The 24,741-nt window shown below is 35.8% G+C and overlaps 1 protein-coding gene across 2 annotated transcripts in view; it reads left to right on the forward strand.

The window, feature by feature from the left end:
- Window positions 1-22,583, forward strand: part of Nxph1 (neurexophilin 1) — a 301,006-nt gene extending 278,423 nt beyond the window's left edge. Inside the window, exon 3 of one of the 2 annotated variants that reach the window (XM_006505010.4) lies at window positions 20,049-22,583. In XM_006505010.4, the coding sequence (XP_006505073.1) occupies window positions 20,049-20,810 (762 nt within the window). In that variant the 3' untranslated portion in view covers window positions 20,811-22,583. The remainder of the gene's footprint in view (window positions 1-20,048) is intronic. The other variant, NM_008751.5, reaches the window with a different exon arrangement.
- The last annotated feature ends 2,158 nt before the right edge of the window (window positions 22,584-24,741 follow it).

Raw genomic sequence — 24,741 nt, forward strand, 5'->3', positions numbered from 1 at the left:
GGAGGGAGGGCACTTACATTTCTAAATAGAAAAGAATCTCTCTTTTGAGCTTTGACATTAAAGTGTTCATTCAGTCAATTTTGGATTTTATAAAATCTCTTTGTAATCACATTCACCAATCAAAGCAATATTCGGTACCAACCATATACAACTTGAGTGTGTTAGCTCCCACACCATCTCCACCCAGCCTTGGTTTCTACTGTATACTGTATAAGGGAAGTATATTTATTTGTTGATGAAATATGTTTGGTCTGAGTGCCAAAGAATGAGGATAAAAACATGGGAGGAGAGGAAATAAAATCTGAATCGACTTTGGTTTTGGCACAGTGAAAAGCATTTTGGTCCACTTTACAGTCTCTTAAAAACCTAATTATTCATTTGGCAGCTATACCTTATAGGGTAACTGGATACTTGTTTTAAAATATGCAAAGTGCAGATTTCCGATTTAATAGGAGACAATGGCTGCTTATACCCTGTCAGGTCATGGCCTATTTGGCCTAGTTACTGAGCTAGAGCTTCATGGTTCAATTCTTCCAAAGCTGTGATGGTTGAGGCCAACAAAAGGTGTTACCTTAACAGAAAGTACAGATTTCTCTGCAACACTAATGGGAAGGTCTGTAAGCATTCATCAAACATGTCAAGACTCTGCTAGTATAACTCCTTAGAGATGTCAAGTGGTATTTCTCATTCTTGTCTTATTCAAAAAGGATAAGCCACCACAATTCCATATGGGTGGTTATAATTTAACATTCTAAAACTAAGGTTATTAATGAAAATTTTGTTTGTAGGATAACCACCACAAAAAGATAACTGCATTTTTCCTGCCAGAATGACTTGGCCACTCACCCTTTAAACAATTCCCATGGACAAGAGCATCTGCTTTACGGGTCTAGATGCAAGGCTGCATGCAGTCTGGACCCAAGGTCAGCACTCAACCATGATGCCAAACTGTCCTATAATGGCCAATATTTGCTAACCGAATTTGAAATATGGATCTGAAAGTTTTACATACAGGGTTATCTACAAAGAACCATATGGCCACCTTTTTAAAAATGATTTTTATTGATTCTTGGTGAATTTCATATCATGCACCCTATTTCACTCATTTCCTAGTCTGTCCATATCTACATTCCACCCTTGGAACTTTCCCCCCACAAAAGAAATTTTAAAATAAAAAGCAAAGAAAGAAACAACAAGAATAAAACATATTGCCCTGGAAGCTGTTGTGTGTCATGTTGTTTCCCACAGTATAGCCTTTTGTCCAAACAGCTTAAGTTACAAATGTTCATTGTAGTAAGTCAGGGAGACTCATGGTTTCTGCTACATCATCAATACTGGATTCTCATTTAGACTCCTCTCTGATATCCTGCTGTTGCCCTGGTCATGGAGATCCTGTAGATTTAATGGCCCTTCATATGCTCTCTGACATCTCATAGGTGGGATGGGCTAGCTCAAAGCCTTGGATCTGGGACTGGGTGATAGGTGAATTGGTTAGCCTGCCAATTCTCCCATGTACCTGTCATGTCTTCAGGGCCATCTCTTTCAGGCAGTCAGGGGAGAGGTGTGGCCCTATGGCCATCTTAAACAGTAGAAGTTAAATGATTACCTTCTATCAGTTAATATGCATTATCTCTAATTCTCCAGGTCAAGCTATTATCAGGGTGTTGATATTTCTATTTAGAATGAGAATATCTCTCTCTCAGAGGTTATGACCTTGGAATCCATTGCTATCTGACTGTGTAGTACTTGCTGGCTGCAGTTGTCTATATGTATGAGAACACAGTGTGACAGGAATGATGTAATCCAGTTGTTAGCTCCTTTGGGGATCATGGTTAAGGTCATGCTTGAATTCAGAATCCCATATCCATGAAAGACTGATGACATCTTTTCTTGGTGAAATGTATATTTTCCAAATATACCCATTTATGAGGGTATCATTTCACGCACGTGCTTGTTAAATGGTATCATTAATGGGAAATAGATTAACCTTCTCCTTCTCTTCCTTCTTAATTTTCTTGATTTCTCTGGTACTACAGAACTGTCTTCTGATTTTAGGTTAAAAGGACCAGGACATAATTTAGAGTTGCCTCTTAGGCACTGAGCCTCTTTTCTTCTATTTGGTATTATTCACTTGTTCTCTGAGTTTAATCTTGGGCACAGAAAAAGAGTAGTATATTCAACTCTATATGATATGTGTTACTTGATTTTTTTCCCAAGTGACTTGTTATTTTACTGGGTAAGCATGTACTTCTGTTATCCAGGGTTCTCCAGAGGAATGGAATGGATAGAATGAATAAGCATTACAAAGGCTTATTGGAGTGTCTTACATAGTGTAGGTTGCATTATCCAGTGCTGCTTGTAATATGTATGCTTTACATACTGTAAAGACTGAGAACCTGGTAGCTGCCATAGGTGACAAGGCCAGTTAGCTTGGAATCCTGAATCTGGTACTGAGGGCTTGAAGAATTCCTGCAGAGCCCCTGTTCTCCATGTCTGGAGGGTAGGCAATCTGGATTCTATTGAGAACAATGTGGAGGCAGCAACAGGGTGAATGCGCTGATAACCATGGATGGTTGTGGGCAGGCAAAGGCAGCTCTGGGTTTCCTTAGACATTTATTTCTGGGCCACCATTGGAACAAGCTGCCTGATCTGAGGAAAGGTCTTCTTCATTCACTGAATCCTTTGAAGGAATTCCTTCATAGAGCTGCCCAGGTCACACTGCTTAGTTAATTTCAAATCTAATTAAGTTGGCAGTCAAGATTAAGTGTAACACTTGCACTATGATTTAATCATTATTTTTGAGTACAATACTTCTACTTATGAAAAATGTTTGGCATAAAAGACTCTCCCATGTTATTTTAGCAGCAACCTCATCTATTTCACCATTGCTGTTTTCAAAGGATCACATTGAGGCACTGATGAATTGTAGATAGTGGATGTAGTTCTGTGTGTTGTTGACATGGGAATGATCATGCCAAGGACCCCAATTCCTCAGGGCCATGAGAATGACAAGACATTCCCCATGTTAGGCTCAGAAGAATATCAAAGACTTCTTCTGGTCCTAATATAGATGTTGCAAACATTGAGATTTAGATAAAACCAGTGCATGTAGAAACTCAGCCACAGCTTCTTCCTCACCATTGATTGCAATCTGAAAGCACTCCCCTACGAGGACTAGCTAGTTACCAAGCTAACTAGCCTTCTTCTTCTTCTCTCTTTTACTCCTTCTCTTTTTCTATCTCTTCCTCCTCCTCTGTCTCTTATTTTTCTCCTCTTTTTCCACTTCCCCCTCCTCTTCTTCTTCCTCCTTAGTTATCTGTATACTCTAAACCGATCTCCTCACTCAGTGATATAGAATAAACACGCTTCCAGGCTGTTGCTGCATCTCCAAAAGAACATGTGGCTTACCGGATATTTGACTATGTGTCTTTCTTTTCTTCATTCCTTCATGACTGCTTTTAGTTATATTCTGAAACCAACTAGGTCAAGGCAGTAGACATTATATAGGCTTGCATTATAGTTGCACAATGAAGAAAACATCTTATCATCAGAATGTCTCTCTGTCATTAAATGATGCATGAATCTAGTGTCAGCATCAGACTGATAAATCAGTTCAGTGAATCCAGCTAGTAAGAATGTTAAGCATTAGCCTCATTTAACTAAACCAAGAAGAGAAGAAAACCACAAAAAATGACGTTTTAATGAGTTTATTATCAATATAAAGCAATTGTGTATAATGTAGATTAATTGCCTGTAAAATTATATTAAGTATTCTAAATGACTTGCAAGGCCATGATGTAGCACAGTACAAATAATTCTTTCTACAGTTTCTGATAACATTGTTTTCTAACCTCTCAGATTAAGAGATATTTTCCCCCCTGATAACATTGTTGACAGTCTAAAGTTCTAGAAACTTGTTTTATTTAAAGTGACTGTCAATGCACAGCAGTGCAACCCTAACTGAGAAACATTTTAGAAATTACTTAACAATTGTAAAGAAAAAGAACAGACAAAAGGCAGCCAAAGGAACATAGCACCCAGAGACAGAAAATGCATGACCCTTAAAATCCTCAATCATGATTATCACCATAGGATGGTCACTAGCCTGACAGATGTCATTTTTGCACTTGATTCATAGTAAAACACAGCAATATGCTAATGTTAAATGTCTTGATTTTGTTAACTACAATGTGGTTACATAGAAACATGCATCATTTCCTTAAGAATCCCTTCAAGACTTATATAAGGATTAATGAACATGATGGGTGTGGTTTACCTCTTGAAATGGCTCAGAAATAAACACATACATGAATATCTGAATCCATGCAAGAGAATCGAAGACCAACAATGTATTATGTAAGTAAGTACATTTAATTGGTTAATTCACATAAAGGGTATGTGAAATTACTTGTAGCTGAGAAATTATGTCAAAATAAAACATTACAAGCATTTAGACACAAAGACTATTTAACATGGAAAATTAAGTGGAGACAAATTACTCTTTCAATCTCTTTAAAGAACTAAAGTTACATAGAGAAAGAGGGCTTCATTTTTAAAAGCATGTCCTGTCTAGCCAAGTAAAACAAGTTTCCAACATGAGGAAAACACGGTCATCTCATTCCATCATATATTTATATGAGATCATGATATATGTAATTTTTCTAAAAACAATGTAGTGATACATTTGGGGCTGTTACTCAACATTACATATATTTTGCCAGCCCTACTGCTGACTCACACATAATCTTCATAATATATCTCAGCTCATAAATCTCTGGATTTCCAGGCTTGTGGCAGAAAGGAATATGTAAAGTATTCTTTCATTATTGATATTTTTATCCAGGAGAACTATATGAGTACCCTGTGCTATTTTTCTAGTCTCAGGTTCTTGCCTCATTATTGGTATCATATATGAGGTCTATATGATGGGGTAGGCCTTAAATTCCATCAAAATGTGATTAATTGCGCCTATAATATTTGTGCCACGATTGCATAGCGGATGTGTTTAGAATCATGTTGATAATGCAGTTTACAGGTCTGATGTCTGTGTTAGACTGACTGATGTTTACTTTTCTTCACTAGTAGGAACTTATAGTCCATATTCAATGACCTAAGTACATAATGTCTTTATCAATAGTGTCTTGTTATTTGGAGAATAACTAATAGCATTGACTATTAATAGCCAGTGATGCTTGGGGAAGTCTGTTAGACCTCTGTGGTTAAAAAGATGGATCAGTTAGTGAAAACATTTGTTGTTCATCTTGAAGACTGTGGTTTGATTTCTGGAACCCATGTGTTGGCTCAAAACCATGTAACTATACACCATATTTGTCTGATGCCATTGCCTTGTCTCCTTAGCAAGACATGAATACAATACACAGACACATAGACACACACACATACACACACAAAGGCAAAATACTCATACATGTAATTTAAAACAAAGTCTTTCACCCACACGTGTGGAGTGGCTTGAGTTACAGAAAAAAAACATAAAAACAATTTCATGGAAGTGATTTTTGAAAAATTAAAAAAAATGATAGTAGATTTTTAGACTTTATATTTTGCTTGGGAGGAAGAGGAAATACAATATGCCTTTTATTTTGACTTTCTCTTTTTTTTTTTTCAAAACTAAATGTTCTGAAAATGGACATAGTATTTGCACAAGAGATACTGAATAGCCTTCCTATCACATTGTGAAGAATAATTGCTCTGTCTTATCTTTTATTTAATTAAAGACCAGTGACAATGGGCCTTGTTTGATTTTTTTCCCTCTCATAGTGGGTAAGGGTCACAGTTTAGAGTTTAGACCTAGGCCTGAGAATGCCCAAACCACAATCAAGCCTAGACAACCTTGTGATGTTGCAGAGCCTTAAGCTATCACCCTATTGAATCAGAGTTGACAAATGTTACTGAGTTTCAAACATTCTCTTCTTCCACAAAATCAAGAGGCTCCTTGAACAGGAGTCAGTTTCTTATCTTAATGTGACGTGCTGATTTAAATCCTGAAGGAGACTCCAAGCTCTGACTTTCAATAAGGGAACCTCTGCATCACGAATAATGGGTTGGAGGCTAAGAAAACTTTACCACAAATTGATCTGTCCTAAATCATTGTGGTTTCTCATACAAGCTCAAAACTATAATGATTAGCTTTTCAAGTTATAAAATACTTTCCAAAGTGTCTTTAAGCTTCAAATATATTGTTATTCTAACAGTCATGGATTTTTCACTATGTGGCCACAAAGCAAAAACACCACATCCAACCTTCTTTTATTTATAATTTGTTGTCCTTATAGAATAAAGCCAAAAAAGGCTTCAAGATTCACATTTTAATATAATTTTAATCCATGCTGTTAATGGGTACTTTATAGCATCATTTAAAACATTTGGAAACATATTCATAATTTGATTTTTTCCTTCAAATTTCAAAGTCTGATTACATTTCCCAAGCAAATGAGCATTTGTTCAAGGAAATAACGTAACATATGCCTGACTGCCTGCTTCAAGGAAATTACTATTTCCTAGTAGAAATGTCCATTTGAGAAGCAAAATATCTCCAGGAAGTTTGACAGACTCATGTTGAAGGAATCTGTTCTGTTTGACTCTTACTTGCATTTCTTTTATTACTGTTTTTGGATCAAATTTCTAGAAATTCAAAGATGAAAACCCAGAGCATGATGCCAGTTTTTTATTTTTATTTTTATCTTGTTGTTGGTGGTGTTGTGTTTGTTGGCCAACAGATTGTTTCACTATGTTTTTTTCTCACACATTCTTTTACAGTGCTGTTTTGTGTTGGTTTAGGCATGTTCACTTCTTTTCACTCATCTCTTGAAATAAAATAAAATAAAATATGCATTTGTATTCAGGAATGTGTGTGTATGAGAGCAAGAACTAATGAAAAAATATGGTATGAAATTGAGAGAAAGGAGATGTATATAAGAGGGTTAATGAGCAATAAAGTGGAGAAATAAAATTGTAATTATATCTCAAAAACTAAAAATATAAAAATTTACTTATTTGTAAATTTTAATGTAACAATTCTGACTGGTTAATGTGGATAACCTTTCCCTTTCATCACTTTACATGTTTAGAGACTTGGATAAACCCCACATGAAAGATTGCATCATAAATTTTTTTATCTGGTACAGAAAGTGAACTTACTATTTACATATGGGAAAATATCATTTGCAAAGTGGTCTGGATGTATGTGAATAGGCATTCTGTTCAAACATATATTTATTCATCCAGTGAATATCTGTAGATTAGCTGTTTGGTATGTGGATTGAATAATGGACAATAGAAAACTAATAGAAACACATGGGATGACTCTCAAAGGAAGATGACAGTCTATGGGAAATATGTGTGTCTGTCTTTCTGTCTGTCTGTCTCTCTATACTTTGTGTGTATTTCCTCCTTCACATATGTAGTATATTTACAAAGGGATGCTATAAAATGTTATGGGAGGACTGATGGATTCATTTAGAGGCCTAAGTTGGTCTAGAGAATATAAAATTATCGTAGAAAAACGAATGGGTAGAAGGATTCGAAAAGAAACCTATGCAATGTCCTGTGACTCGAGGAAGTAGAACATATGAAAATGGCTGATATAACCAGAACCATAAAATTAAGATGATGGTAGATGCTGATATATGTTCCAATTACCTAGAGGGCTTTACAGTATATAAACAAACTTTAATATTTTGTCTTTAAATAATGCTTTCGAAGCTATACAAACTCATAAGAGCTTTTTCAGGTGACTAAAGCTTCTAATGGTTCTTTGAGCAACAAACTTCCTTACTGTTTTCTCCAGTTCATAGAAGATGTAGCTTTCTGAGATGGTATCATCTAGTAGTGGGAATAAAGTTGCCTGTTCATCTTTGTTCTATGAACTTTCTGACCATTGGTGACTCAATTGTCTGATTTCCAGCACCATGAACAGAGACAGCTATCATGTGTCCCAGCTGCTCCCTCTAGTGGACCCTAATCCAGCTCCTTAAAGAGAGGTAACTTAATGACATGTCAGAATGAGAAAGTTATATGGGGGTCATACAGAGGAGGAATGTCTCTTGAAATCTTGTCTTTCTTATTTATCCTATTTTAGGGTGCATTAAAGATAGAGCTAGAGATTTGTTGAGCTCTTACCACAAATTAATATTTATCTGATCTCTTTGTTTCAGCCTCTCCTAGAGTTCTCACTGTCTTCGGGTTCTTCTGTTCAAGCCATTCTGTTGATGATCTATTTCTCCCTTTAATGTATTATTGAGATATACTTTGTCTTAGTGCAATTGCTTTATTCGAGTTCCTTTTAAATAAAGTGCTACTTTCTGTTCTTTTTGTTTTACTACAAGCATATCAGCTTTCTGATTAGCTTTCTTTACAAGGTTCTAAATCTAGATGTTATTTTTTTCTTTGTTTAGGATATCTCTTCATAAATATCATCCAATTTACCACCTGGTTCTTAATTATGATACTTCATATGCCATGCTATCAGAAACATGGAAGCAGAAAACAAAGTTGTACAAGTCGAGACTAGCTCAGACTATTGGAAAAGAATGAGATCAGATTCATTCATATGTATACATGTTTCTGAGGCTACTTTTCAGATGTTCAGGCTGTGTTTATAGGTACTATGAATATTGCTCAGATTTTTTTTATAGAAGTGTAGCTCAGAGTTTTCCAGAGAAACAGGTTATATATGTTCATTCATGTGTGCATATTCATGTGTGTGGCACATGTATAGTCATAGATGTGTTAATATTTCCATATACATGCCTTCCCAGAGCTATGTTTAATAGTTAATTGGAAAAATCTAATGAGGCACAATCCAAAGATATTCATTTAGGTAATACCAAGAGTTTTGACACAATCCAAACCATGGATTTCCAACTCTTGTTAAAAGGAGTAAGTAAGGTGTGCCATCTTTCTGCTATGCTTTCTTTTTCTTGGAAAATGCAACCAGAGTACGTTAGCTCTCTTCTGCTTTGGGGAAACCCCTGGCCCCTGAAATATTTACAGAATTTGGAGGGTCTGCACTCCCAGGACATTTGCCCCATTTTGTTTTTCTGGATTAGCTGATTTATTCACCATGCACCAAGAATGCTCTCTCAGCAGTGTATGTGCATTATAGTGTGGTATGAAAGAGACCATAAATAACTTCTTTTGAGATAATCCAAGATTTAAACACCACAGATCTGGCAATTCTTTTATTCAATTTGCTAAAAGAACTTCTTCCTTTGTCTAAGGAAAGGTTTTTCAAATCAATCTCTCAATATCACAGGGTATTTCATAGGAATATTATATACATTATCAATATCACCATTTGGTAATGGATTCCAACCCCTATTTGATAAATTGTGTGATTATTTCAACTTAATATGTTCTTATGTACCATGTAGAAAAGGTCAAATGTGTTCATTTCATTACACATGCATGGCATGTGTTCATTTCATTACAACTCATTTTCTGGTAAGCTGTACAACATATTAGCCATAAAAGAGCAACATTTAACTAACATAAATATGTTTTATGAAAATATGTCCTCATATACATCTGGGTATATGTGTATACACATTGCTGAAAAGGGTTGAAACACAACTTGGTCTGTTTTATGTTGCTATAGCAAAATACCTGAGACTGAATGCTTTATAAGGGAAAGAGGTTTAATTTGGCTTATGATTAAGGAGCTTAAGAAGTCCAAGCTTGGGTCACTTTGTGAGGGCTTCATTCTGGGTCAATCATGGACAGAATTACACAGCAGCAACACATGCATGAGGAAACAGTGGGCAGCTGACCCAAAGAGGCTCATTTCATAGCAGTCTGTTTTCTGGTAATTAAGCCAGTCTGTGAGAACTCACTCACTCCCCTAAGAAGTATATTACTTGTTTCTGAGTTTGGAATCTCCATGACATAATTACCTCTTGCTAGGTCTACCTCTTTAAGATTCAACCATCTCTGGATATGTTGGAGAAAAGGTTTCCAGCCCATGAATATTTGAATGTCATAACATGCAAATGCTACTAGAGTGTAAAATAATACTTCCTGCTGTGGTCCATGGTAGACATACCTATGCATTATTTTACTTTAGACATCCACAGATTTATCCATTTGCTTCTACACAGCAGGTCTTGCCATGTAGTCATTAATTCTGATCACTGATTCAGATAGATAGAATTTATACGTATATAGAGTACATTTCTCCTCTACCAGGGAAAACCTAGATTTACTGGCACATTTTCTAACCATTTTATGTATAATGAAAAATGATGAGTAGTGACTTTGCATTAATGAATAAATAGACCTTCATTATACTATTTGGAACAATTTGTTCATTATTATAACTATGTACCTAGGGTTCCTCACATGAGATGCTCTGTACATATTTCACAAAGACGTCATAGAAGAAGTTAGGCATATCTTTCTGAGTTGTTTTGTCACTGTGAATTTTCACACATATATTAACAAGAACAGAACTTTGGCAGTGTAAACCTGAATAATCTGTCATTATATTTAGAGAGAATAGCTAAATAGGGTTATGTAGATTAATAATTATTAATTTCTCATCAATATTAATGAGAGTATGTAGAAACTTCTGTGTATGTGTATACAAGAAGTGTGGTGGAAATGATAACATTTTCAAAGGATGAAAAGGCCGCTTATCAGAAACATTACACTGCTGTCTAGAAATCATGCCCTGCCCAAGTGTTAATCCACTCAGAACATTTTAAAGATGATTCTTATGAGTTTTGCACAAAACAGAATTAAAGAAAAATCTCAATTTTCTCACACGTGAGTTAGCATCAACTCTTATTGCAGAAACACCCGGGGCACCTGGTGTACTGTATTAGGAGTGAGTGACCTTCCACAGGGTGAATGGGATGGGGTTACATGGCCACTGGGAAATCTTTGAACTGATGAGAATGAATGGCTTGAAGACAACATAGAATATACTAGGGGACAAGTTAGTCTTTTGTCTTGCTTACACTGTAACATTATCAGAAAGGTCTTTCTTAACTGTATTGCTCTTTTTCTGAGAATTGTTTAAACTATGAAATATCCATTTCAGTTTGTTTAAGTCATCTAAGCAGACTTATTGTCTTTTTTTCAAAAGATGGGATGAGTGTAGCAGTGTGCAGTCTGAAATCTTGTTCTCATTTTTCCATGGTCTTATAACCTAACTGTAGAGTTTCTCTCACATGTGTTCAGGTTGTCTTGGTTTATTCCTTTGGTAGTAGATTCTGTATATGTATTTATTAAAGAGGAATTATTGTTTTAGTTTTTATTCAGAATTATCCAGTTGTTAAAAGTTTGTGTAATAAGACAAATATAAATCCAAATATATAGGCTTGTGCTTGATCCTATATATTTGCCATAAAACCTTTTATTCTTTACAAAAACTCAATGGATGGGTTCTATAACTGTTCTCTTCATTTAATAACTGGAAAAAGTACTCGTAAATGATATTAATAATGAAATGTAAGAACTCACATTAAAGCTATGATATTTCATTCAAAGACACTGTATTAATCACTTTTCTGTTTCCACGACAAATGTGTAAGAAAAACTAACTTAGAAGAAAGTTTTGCTTGTCTTTATGTATAGTTTTGCTTTTTTTTTTTTTTTTTTTTTTTTTTTTTAGCTCATAGTCTTAGAGTTGTCAGTTCACATCTAGCTGATGGCTTGATTCTCCGGGGAGAGTGGCTATTCTAAGAGTAGAACTAAGTGACCAAGGAAGCCGAGCACTGCCTCTAGGAGGCAGAGAAAAGAAAGTAAACATTTACTGGCAGATGTCCAGGCATCTGTTTCTTCTGCTTCAATCTGGAAGGGGCTACATAAGCAAACCTAGCATGTATGCTTCCCTAATGGCTTAGGTCTCTATTTATCCAATCTTAATATCAATCTATGTTCTTAATAAAGATTGATTAGAACATCTACTCTCTTGATTTACTTGCCACACACCCTCCCAGCATTGATTGGGTTAAATGAAGCTCTCCATCCCTGCAGCAGGCAGGGGGAACTTCTGCCTAAGCTTTTAGAGATTGCTGCTGTGAGTAATTTAATACAACATGATCTCACATAGTTAACTCTTTTTGGTGAGATCACTAAACACTAGTCTTTTGTCTATTTAAAATTTGCATTTTTACAAATATTAATCAGTATGCTGTTTATTAGAATTCCATAACTTGGAAACTATAGTATGGACCCGTTGAAAGTAGACTTTCATTTTCCCATCACATCCTCTGGTAACTAGTATTCAACTCTTTTATCTATTTTGGAGCATGGAGTATGTGATTGTATTTCAATGAGTGAGTTCTTTTACTTTATGGGATGTCTTCTGCATGTTCTCTTGTTACGTGTGTGTGTGTGTGTGTGTGTGTGTGTGTGTGTGTGTGTGTGTGTGTCTTTGTCTGTTTTAATCTGCTCATGCACGAATAAGCATGCAGCTGGGTGTCATGGATCACTAATCAGTTATGGGTTGCATATGAGAATTCAGATATCTCTTTGAGATACTCATCTTATTTCTTTTAAATGCATACCAAATAATGTGATTGCTGGAATAAATTGTAGTTCTATTTGATGTCTTAAAACAAATCTCTACTTTCCATGATGGCTGTTTTCATCCACAAACTGACTAGTAGTTTTTTTTTCCATAACCTCATGTGAACTACTTTAACTAGTGTGAGGTGATATTGCATTGCAAGTTTTGACACAGAGAAAATGATATATTTTCATGTATTATGACACTAATCGATTTCCACTAGTTTATCAAGCATAATGCAGGTGTTCTAGATATTGGCAATGGAGCACCCGAAGTTACAAAAGAAAGCCTTTGAGGGCTACATGTCCCCCATATCTTGATCATGTGACTGAGAAATGAATGATGTTTTTATTAAAGCAGCTACAGTTGTAAGGACACAAACCATGCACTAAGCGAGTGGTTTTTATATCCCAAGCATCCTCATCTCCACAGTGTAGAAAGTATGTTCTACATGTTATGTATGTATCTATGTTATGAAAGTAAACATGTTATGGTTGAGGGAGAACTTTATGAAATGAGTTTCATATGCAAGAATATACATCTTTTTAAAGTTAAATGCCTTACATTTATGAATAGATCAAAACGAAACTAAACAAATAAGTTAAGAAATGAATGAATATCTATAACAAATGCAAGTCCATGGCTAATGAAAACATTTTTAGGTATAGATCAACCTGTAGTTTATCTCACACAAACTTTTTCTATAATAAGCCTATACACAACCTATACACTAAGATAATCTAAATTTTCATGTCAGAGAAGAGACTGGGATGTCAGGATGTTTAAAATAGTGATTTTATCTTAGGAGATAAATTAGTTGTTTTATCATATGAACTTTAAAACTCTATTAGTAAGCTCAAATGTTTGTGTATGTGTGCATATGGCTTAAATAAAATGCAATACTATATGTAAGATGCTAATTATAATGCCAAAGATAAAGTGTTCCTGTAACTAGAATTACCTGATGTTCTGAAGTAGATATTCAGCACATTAATCATAAAGTGACAAAATTATTTGCAATCATACAGCTGGTTATTTGGTGATTAGTTTCTCACTCATCAGCAATATTACTTAAGTATCAAGTTCTCTCTCCCTCTCTCTCTCTCTCTCTCTCTCTCTCTCTCTCTCTCTCTCTCTCTCTGGTTTCAAGCACTCCTACACTTGATACAGTAAAAAATAAAATTTCAAGGTAGATGTAGGATTATTTATATCTATATCCAATAGTAATAGATCAACAGTACAGTGATGAAGCTGATGAAAGTTAAGAGGCATCTCATTAGATTTAATAACTGTGGAAATATGAGTGTTTGTAGGACCTCTTTTTCAGAAGGCCTGAAATGTAGCTCAGGGAGAGAAGTTGAAGGATGGTTTATTTCATAAAAACATATTGCTTTTCAATAATTCTGCAATAGCACTTTGGCATGATATGTAGTCAATAATGAGAAAATTTTAAAAGCTTGGCCATATGACATATAAAGATGGATCAACCAAGACAGAACTAGTCTTAAATGGCCACACGTCACCTGCATTGGTCATTGTTTCCTTCATATTTCCATTCAAAGCTCCTGCCTCAGCTGTAAATATTTCATTTCAGAATCACACTCTGTCTCTCTGCTTAATGCTTATGTTCCTCAAGATGCACAGTCTTAAAAATGAACACACTTTAAAACATTTAAATGGACGGCACACAGACAGACATGCCTTCTAGACATCATTATCATTTGGAAGAGAAAAATCAGCAAACATTTCAGGTTTTCTTTGTAATGTTATAAGGAAAAATATTTCAAAAAAAGATTTTCAGAATGCTTTGATTTTTGTAACTGGCTGAGTTCTTACCCCTTCAGATCTTGACATTCTAGTTGGACAGCAATAATTATTTGTAGTTGCTTCTATGAGATTTAATCTTGTATCTCAGATAATTGTTATATTGGCACTCTTTACAATATAAGAAAGTTCATTATTTTTCAGCCTTTTTGTGTTTCCCTTTCATCAGTAAATAATCAAATTCAGTCAGATTTGGTGGCCCACAATAATTTCAACACTCCGATGTAGAAACAGGATCCTGATTATGAGTTCAGGAGCACACTGAGCTATGTAGTGAGACTCTGTCTCAAAATAATAAATGTTGAAAATATAAATTATGAAATTGACTTATTTCTATCGGTGAAACATTTGTTAAATTCATGTCTTTCTCTTCCCCACTTTCTTTCACTAATTCTTCCTGATTTCCTCAACAAACCTTGCAATTAATAATTTAACTAGCCTCTCAGTTCTCAAGATTTTCCTCTACCAATCTGCTTTCGATGCCTAGTGGTTGAGTTTTCTAGTTCCAGGATTACCAACCTGAAAAACAAAGCCAAACCCAATCTCAATAATTCTCTATGACCTAGATTAAAATTAAATTTAATAGTAAAGCATCCACAATATGGAGATGGTCTCCTGAATGTACCACCCATGTAGCTGACAAAGTTCCTAGAGTCCAGAAACAGAAATTTTCCTCCTGTACTCTCTCTTTTCCTAATCTCCATCCTGTAGACAAAAGAGTGAATTTACTGTGGTGTACCAAAGTATGGTGTAGGCATATTGATGCATCTATACGCATGCATATTACACTTGCATCATGGAATGTCTGCATCAAACTATCTAATATACATCTAGTACCTAACACATTCACCTCTGGTTTTGATGGGGATCTTACTTGGCTTTGTTTCATTATGAGTGGAACATAAAAGCTTGAACTCAGGAAGGGAGTAAGTAGATGGCAGTTGCTGGGGAGGTCAGGGACAAACAGAGAGAGGAGATACTCATCAAGTTACGGTGATAGACAAGTTACAGGGATAGACAGAGAGAGGACATACTCATCAAGTTACAGTGACATGGTAGGAGACTCTTTTCCATGTCATCCTTTGTCATGTTCCTGTCTGGGCTTTGTTGTTTTTCTACATTATTCTCCACATGTATAGAAGAATCCCTTTAGCTCATTATCTACTGTGTAAAAATCAAAACAATGTAATCTTCCAGATCGTAGGATCATCCCCTGTGTTACATCCATGCTGCTTTTAAACTTTGCATCTTTCAGGATATTACACGTGCTGCTGGTAGCATCACAGTGCTGATCCTCAGATTAGACTGTGAAATCCTTGTGATCGAGAACCATTCATGCACTGTTTATCTTTGCTTTTCTCTGCTGAAGTTCTTATTAACAGAGTCTCAACCCACAGCTATTGAATTCATAAAACAAAAGAAATCACAGTAGTTAATATTGAACACATCAAGAGACCTATTATTAAGGCTTTTTTTAATTTGGTATTTTATTATTGATATTCTCCCATAGATATTGTCCTATTCTCTTCAACTAAGTGAGAGATAAAGCAAGAGTGTGTAGCATATAAAGGTACGGCAGACAGTTACTTCTGGAAGGTGTTTTGATTTGGAAGCCACACTCCGGATTTTCTTGATTGCACTGCTTAAGGCTTTGCACCCGACGGCCTAAGGCAGAGCCATTTATTGCGTTTTGTGTTGAGCTATTTAATAGCGTAGCTCACACTCATCCATTGTTACTTGGACTTTTACTGCTTATTTAACTGTTCATGTTTCCTAGGTTGTCACGTTCACTTGAAAACAATGTGCCCCCTCCTTTAAAAACTATTTCAGCACATTTAATTATTAGATCCAATATACATTCTCAAGTTTGCCAAGATATATTTTATAATATTTTTTGGTGAACATGTTTCCCATTCTGGATGTCTTTTGAGCCAATTTTGGAGTATTTAACACTATTTTGCTGGCTGGAGTCACAATTCTGTGCAGCAGGTTTCTAGAATCTATTTTATTCTTTCTCACATAAAACTTTTGGCAAGTATCTTGCCCATCGTCTCTCACTCTTAGAATTATATTGTTTAAAAAATTGTTTACATTTACAGCTCTGCTAAAGACAGATTTTCTTAGAAAGTTTTGCTACTTGAAAATACCATCACATTCCCCATGAGCATTCATGTCCATAAGCCACATGTAAAATTGTGATGGTTATGAGTTATTGACACTGATGACCATGCTGGAGACTTTTCTTGGTTCTTTGAATGAAGTGTCCTATGTAATCCTTACACTATCCCTGTGAGAGATATGGGCAATAATTCCTAGTTTCTAGATTGGAAAAACATAAATTCCTATACAATAAATGAGACTTGCACATAAGAGTTTTTAGGATCAGAACCTAGTCTTAGATACAGGTGGTCTATACTCCTAATCACTATGGCTGTGCAGAATATAATTTAGAGATGAACAATAGGTGTTCTATCCAAAAAGAGGTTTGTTTGTTTATTAGAATTATAGCATTTCCTGGATACAGTGGTTCTTCTTTTAGTCATATGCCCCACTTCTGCAATTTTCCCCTTTTATTCCCTATCTGCTGTTGATAAATTGCACGGTAAGTGTTTTTTTCCCTTCTGTCTTGGGACAACTTCACGATAGCTTTGTTAACAAGTGAATGGCACAAATGTCCCATTATTGTCCTTGTTGATTCTGAGAGAAAGTGGCCATGAAAGCCACTCTGTGCATGCTTGAATTTATTTTTGCTGGCCAAACAATGGGTATACATCTAACCCTAAGGAAAAGAATCAGAGAAAAGTATATGGATTTATTTTCTTTATTCTATAAGGATTATAGGAAGATGAGCCTTGTATAGACAGGCACACATTTGAATGCTTATCTACAAAGTAGATGTTATTGAAATATAAAAGGCAAACACTCACAAAAAACATTCTAAAACTAAAGGATCACTACTAGTCTCACCAATTACATATAGTATAGGTTATAATAGCTGCCTGTGTCATACCATTGTCAAATGTCTTTTTCTATCTTTGCTTATGCCTTTTCTCCCATTGCTGGGTACTGAATCCAGGGCATCTGCTGGCAAGTGCTCAATAATTGAATATATCACTTCATCCTAAGATAGTATACTTTGAAGTGCATTTAACTTAGGGAATTATCAAAATAAATTTAACTGGTTATATTATTTTGTTATTATGTTGGATAATATTAACTCTGAACTATCATGATTTTCACTTTATATGAGATACTAATATTAGCCCATAACAGATGGATATAATTAGACAAAAGAATTGCTGGGAAATTAATTTTATACTTATTTTATACACATTCCTATGCCTAATTCCATTCCATTAAACATTTGCCTTCTATTTTGTTTCTTTAGCTCATAGTATTTTGTCTATGTTAAAATTTTGCTGTTATTAGTTATGAATGCTTCTTGAATATGTTCCATTCTTGAATAATGAGGAGAAAATATAGCAAACAGTTTGGGTAGAAGGAGAATAGAGAAACCAATGTAGGGTCAGAACAAGATTGACAGGAGAAAGAATACTTAGTATGTCTTCTAAAAGAAACTTGGCAGCAAAAATACACTTCTCCCAATTCCCTGAATTACTTTATGATGAGAATGCTCTATCTGATCCATTTCTGATGACATTAGAGTCTTTATTTGTATGGTTGGTGATAAACTAACAGTCTGAAGAATGGCAGTGAGCAGAAGCCTGGCCTTAACTTCCTTTGAGTGTGATCATGTCCATACTGTTATCTGTCTATTCTTTCTGCAACACAACCTGTTCCTAGAATATGATCCTCTGTATTTATCTGTCTGCTTGTGTGTGTCCAGGTTGGCATAGGTTGCATAGCTCTAGCCTTGGAGATGCAAAGAGCTTACAACAGGATATAGACTCTAAACTTTAAAGTTTTGTTGTTTGTGTTTTAGTTTTGTGTGTGTGTGTGTGTGTGTGTGTGTGTGTGTGTGTGTGTGTGTTAGCTTCTCCAGTGTTTTAACCTTGATTTTTTTAAGGCATGAGATAAAAACCCACTAGAAAATCATATTTTATCTCACATGGAAATCAGTACAGTATTTGTTAAGGTCAGCAGTTTTTAAAATAAAACAACTTTGACTATTTGTGAGAATGGTCCCACACCAATATGCTGTCTTAAGGAAGTGGCCGGTTGGGGAATAAACCCTGATTACTAAGCTTATAGAGTCCAGGAGGTAGTGTAGACTCTATCCATCATCAGCATCTGGTAGAAGAATATCATTGGTAGGGATCTGTGTCATAACAAGAGGATGGATATGTCTACAGATACAGAATATCATTGGTAGGGATCTGTGTCATAACAAGAGGATGGGTATATCTACAGATACAGGTAGTGTAGACTCTATCCATCATCAGCATCTGGTAGAAGAATATCATTGGTAGGGATCTGTGTCATAACAAGAGGATGAATGTGTCTACAGATACAGGTAGGCATGGTTTAGAACACAGTTCTGATTCCTAATGCATCTCACTTATGAGAGCTTTTTAGCAGTTATTTTTTTAGTCTCAGAACTTTTTAGATGAGAGGCTGATGTTCAGTCATTCCAATGCACCTCACTTAGTCATCAGACTCGGGTTTAAGAAAGGACTTTATTGGGAAACTTAGCTTTACGATGGGCATCTAGGGGAATTCCTTCAGCAACCTCAGCCAAATGAGTCAGTCCATGTGTCCAATGGTTTGCCTTCATTGGCTGTTGCTTCCTGTAGGTTCTGGGTTGTATTTATAAATTGTGGGTCTAATTGTTGCTTTGAAGCCATTAGGGAACTGGTTACTTTGAATCCTTTGAGATCTCAAAAGGCTCTTTGAGAAATTGTTTCACAAAGGCAAGATGAGATCTTGGAGAATGTCCTCCAAATGTGACTCTTACAATCTCACTGGAAGTGATCTCCCAACTTTGTATGCTTTTCAGATTGTCAAATATCTACCTGCTAGTGAATATTAGCTTACTTCTCTTTTCTTAAACCACATTTTAAGCCCTGAAATTAAAAGAAAATAACATATGTGTAATGCCTGGTGCTTATGATGGTGATAATAAGGATGTGTGACTGTGTGTGTGTGTGTGAGGGGGGTGTATGTGTATGTTTGTGTGTTGATAAGTTAAGACATGCCACACTCTCTTTGTAAAACTACTGTTTCTAATATAATGTTCACATAAGCAATCAAAAATTTAAAGATAAATAGGGTATCGGCTATCATATTTATAAGGATCATATAGTTTTAGAGTTTGTGGTGATTCTGAAGCCTAAAATAAAGTAATGATTATAAAAGTTTACTTCCAAGGTGGGTTTTGGTGCTGAGAGATTATTTACTGTAGTTTAGTTGATATTTGAATTCAATTTGGCTTACTCATGCTAGGCAGTCTTTTCCTCTTTTAGTCAATGTTTATATGGATCTTCAGGTCAGGCTTGGTGATTTTTAGCCACCCACACCTCCCCTTTCCCACTGTTGAGTAAAAATAGAAGTGGTATTTTATCACAGCTTAATAAACAGTGGCCGGATACTGGAGGTGCTTTTAAGAACAATAACAAAAAAAAGTCATCATTTAATTCTAAGCCTCTCAGCAAGGGCTGGAATGCATGTGTTGCCTATTCTTAGATGTGGCGATGTAAATAAACACTCATGTTTTAAATTCTTTTCTCAGGTCACGTGTGCCAACCTAACAAATGGTGGGAAATCGGAACTACTGAAGTCAGGGAGCAGCAAATCCACGCTAAAGCACATATGGACAGAAAGCAGCAAAGACTTGTCTATCAGTCGGCTCCTCTCACAGACTTTCCGTGGTAAAGAAAATGACACAGATTTGGACCTGCGCTATGACACCCCAGAACCTTATTCTGAGCAAGACCTCTGGGACTGGCTGAGGAACTCCACAGATCTTCAGGAGCCTCGGCCCAGGGCCAAAAGACGGCCCATTGTTAAAACTGGCAAGTTTAAGAAAATGTTTGGATGGGGTGATTTTCATTCCAACATCAAAACAGTGAAGCTAAACCTGTTGATAACTGGGAAAATTGTAGATCACGGCAATGGAACCTTTAGTGTATATTTCAGGCATAACTCCACTGGTCAAGGGAATGTATCTGTCAGCTTGGTGCCCCCAACAAAAATCGTGGAATTCGATTTGGCACAACAAACCGTGATTGATGCTAAAGATTCCAAGTCCTTCAACTGTCGCATTGAGTATGAGAAGGTTGACAAGGCCACCAAGAACACACTCTGCAACTACGACCCTTCAAAAACCTGTTACCAGGAGCAGACCCAAAGTCACGTGTCCTGGCTCTGCTCTAAGCCCTTCAAGGTGATCTGTATTTACATTTCCTTTTATAGTACAGACTATAAACTAGTACAGAAGGTATGCCCTGACTACAACTATCACAGTGACACACCTTACTTTCCCTCCGGATGAAGATGAACAGGGCCTGAGACTGAAGCCTGCGGAGTTAAAGGTCATAGGACAGGGCTGTCACCTTAAGGAAGAAGGTCACATCTGTTGCCTGGAATGTGTCTACCTTGCTGCTCTTGTTGACTGGTGCACACATGCTAGTGGAAAACAATTGATGTCATTTCTGCACAGTCAGCTTCATCTCTCAGCATAGTTGTAAATCACCATAGATCTCAGAGTCTCATCTGAAGACATGCTGTCACGAATAGAGGCCCATGAGCATCCATTCTTGCACATTTCAGCTCACATCTATCATGGTTCCCTGTGAGAGAGCTTTCATTGTCTGACTCATGATGGTTCAGGACAAACTATGATCAAACAAAAAGAATTAACTAGACAGAGGATGTGTCTAACATGCTGTTACGGAAATCTCTTTTAAGGTCTTGAGTCCATGCTAATCGATAATCCCCACTCATGCATTCCTACTGCTTGGAGTAGCTGTGCTGGTGAATACTACTGTAGGAGTTATATGCTTGTTAAATGGAAAAAAATGTGTCTTTAGAGCTCAGTATTCTTTATTTTATGAACACAACACAGTGTAGTAGCTTTTTCCCAGCATACAGTAGACACATTCAAGGTGATACAGGGTGGCTTTTCTTTCTATGGAGGGAGGAGCTTGTTCTCAGTAAAGATGAGCAAACATTTGGAATTTACATGTGGGCGGACAGCTTATCTTGCCTATCACCGGACCTTTGCAATGCTGATACCAACTAAGGCTGCTTAACACAAGTTCTGATCATTATTTGAGAAGGGAAATGCCGGGCAGACACCATGTAAGTTATAAGTGTCTGTCTTATCTTTACTACACATATTGTAACAAACTCAATATCCTAGTCTTCATTTGTATGAATGGTTTGTACTGTATATAGTTTAACCAAGTGTTATTTGAGCTGCTTATTAATATTAAATTGTACTTGTCTCTCTGCTTGTTATTGGTTAAAAAGGAAAAAAAAAGATCTAAGGAATCAATTTTATCAACGTAGCTGTGAACTCCATTAAAAAGACAAATTTAATATACAAAGCATCTATTCAGCTCAAGTATTGTTGAAAGCTATACATATACAACATTACACTGTCTGTATTTAGATATTTTATTTCTGGAAAAAAGAAATGTACATAAAAATAAAACACTTAAAGTTGAGTTTCAATACGTACGTGTGTAACATGGTGATTTAAAAGGTTCTGACAAGAAGAATGTGCTGGAATACAGCCATGGATTTGCATCACATGTCTTTGAATTTGAGCAGAATTATCTAAATTGCTATTAGCTGCCTAGTCAAAACAACTTAAGAGTCTCAGTATCAAGCCTGGGAAGTAATTGTGGCATACAACATTGCATGCATTTTTTGGTTTACTGCAACGTTAGCTATTCAAGAGTACCAAGGAAGAAAAAGAAATCAGTGAATATAGGGAAAATATTGTTGTTGCCTAAATTAATTATAATAAGTAGATTTTCTCTCATGTACAGTCTTTATTTAATTGGAGTATTGAAGTGAAGGCTTTGTTTTCTCTTTAAAAGAAAACTGAGCTGTCTTGAAGATGTGAATTTCCCTGAGTGGTTGTGATGACACTGTTCTCCTGGAGAAATTGGGACAGCATTGGAGATCTCCAAGTCTCACATTACTTATACCAGAGGAGATCCAACTATGTATGTAGCATTGTATATGGACACTAAGATTTATTTTTACAGTTGTTGTACACAATCCTAGAAAAATAAACAGCTGAAGAAACGTTCAAGGTCACTCCTTTTTAAGACCACAGGTTTGGTGTTGAAATATAAAGAGTCTCAAAGTTAGCCAAAGAAGTCAAATTAAGAGCACTCAGTCACTGTCACCCTCTGGCATTCTGCTTAAGCTGGGCATCTTTCTCACAGAGAAAACAACAGGAAGATGACAATAAAAGCCACACACTTCTCAAAGAAGAGCTCAATCACCACTCTCAGGAAGGCATCTTCTTCTCTTAATCAAATGGGTACCATGCTAGGTGTCCTTAGAGCCACCTGCCATGTGTAGGTAGCCATCTCTATCAATATGTGCATGAACTGTCCATGAAACTTAGAAGATCTGTGGCAGAACAAGCAGGAAGAGCTTCATGCAGTCCAGCTGTTGGATATGCTTGTCCCAAATAAGTCTTTCCTGGTGCTTATAAATCATGAGCACTTTGGAATTGTTTCCAAGTAAACAAAAGAGATAAAGGGAGAAAGCAGTCATTTTCTTTAGCGTTATTTGTTGATTGAATGTAGCTTTCATTTATGTAGTCTGAAGTGGTTTTTTTTTCCAATCCATAATTCAAAATAAGATAAAAACTTGCTTTGGTCTCTACCCTTTTACTCTGTACTACCAATACTGTTAATATATCTTTACAAACATAAATAATATACCTAACACTGTGATTCATTTATCTGCCATTTTATAGATTTCTTGGGAAAAACACAATGAAAACATATAGGCAACTTTTGATTTCAATTATTTAGAAATCAAAACGTTTAGACTCTTTTTGGGTCTATAAATATCCTTCCAAATTCCAACATTTTCAACACTGACCATATATTATACCAAGAATTCATGGTGACACAGAAGTTTAACAATTTATCTGTACCCAATGTCTTCTTCCTGTGGTTGCCAGGAACTAGGTAGAGGAAGATCATCAATGTGAAGATTTCAGATATTCATACTAAAATTCTATTAGAGCAACTTGCTACTTCAGTGAGCTAGTTAACTAAGTTTTAATTATGTCTAAAAATGTACTGGTCTTGTGAAAAAGGAACTTTATGTAATGATAAAGAAACACCTCTCAGAGTTTGAAAATTATCTTATACTTTCGAAAAGATACAGAAGTAAACTTCCATGAGTACAGTGCATCTGAAGGAAGCAAGGGATTGACAATCATCTAGTTTTCTTAAAAAATGAAAGACAACAGAACAAAACAAAATAAAAACCAACATCTCAACAGAATTGAAATTAAGAAAAAGTGTATTACCCTGGTTTCTTGCCTCTATGATGAAAAAACATATTGTCGGGTTTATCCATTTATGACTAAAAATGAAAATGTTTGAGCTTTTGGTTCTATGACTATCAGTGAAGCTTTTGTGTTTGGGTAGAAGGAGACACAGTGGTAATAATGCAAGGCTAATGTTATTCTGCAAGAACTTGAGAGGTCCGTTAAATGTAAAAGTGTTGCCTGAGACTTCACTTCAGCAAGGAATTGTAAGCCATATTTTTTAACACAATAGATTTAAACAAACCCTGAGCATCCTGAGAAACTGTTTTCTCACTGCTTTGCATGGAAAAACTGCTTAACCAATATAAACAGCCCTTTGGAAGAGGAATTTGCATCTTTACCATCAACTATGAATGCCACATTTTAGCCAGAAGCAAACACAAATGGATATAAACTTCCCACAACCTAGCTGACATGTCAACTGCAGTCACTTTATTAACTGTCAATCATTTTTAGTGTTATTTTTATTCAAATCAAATAAGAGTCATTAGACACTATATAAAATACTTGAAGCTGATTTGCCTAAATATGATCACTTAGTTTATAAGTGTTAAAAACATGAATTCACCTGTGTAGCGTCAGCACAATCCTTAAAACCTGATTACTGGGTCATCCTTTTGAAGAGATTTCAGACACATGTGTGTCAGAGAATGGTTGCTGGGAAACACTGAGAATGTTAGGACCTGCTCTCCAAATTTTATATCCAATTTAAAAAATGGTTGAAGTAAAATATATAATTATGTTTCTTTTAACTAGGGTGGAAAAATGCAAGTCTTACAAATAAAAAATTTTAGTTTTGAGTTTTCCTCTGAGCAATGTTAAGAGAAACATTCTAGAATGAGTGCCATGCATCTGGGAAAATGTCTTAAGTTTGACCAAATAAACTTTAATGTTT

The sequence above is a fragment of the Mus musculus genome, chromosome 6 (assembly GCF_000001635.26).
Source record: "Mus musculus strain C57BL/6J chromosome 6, GRCm38.p6 C57BL/6J".
NCBI classification, from domain to species: domain Eukaryota; kingdom Metazoa; phylum Chordata; class Mammalia; order Rodentia; family Muridae; genus Mus; species Mus musculus.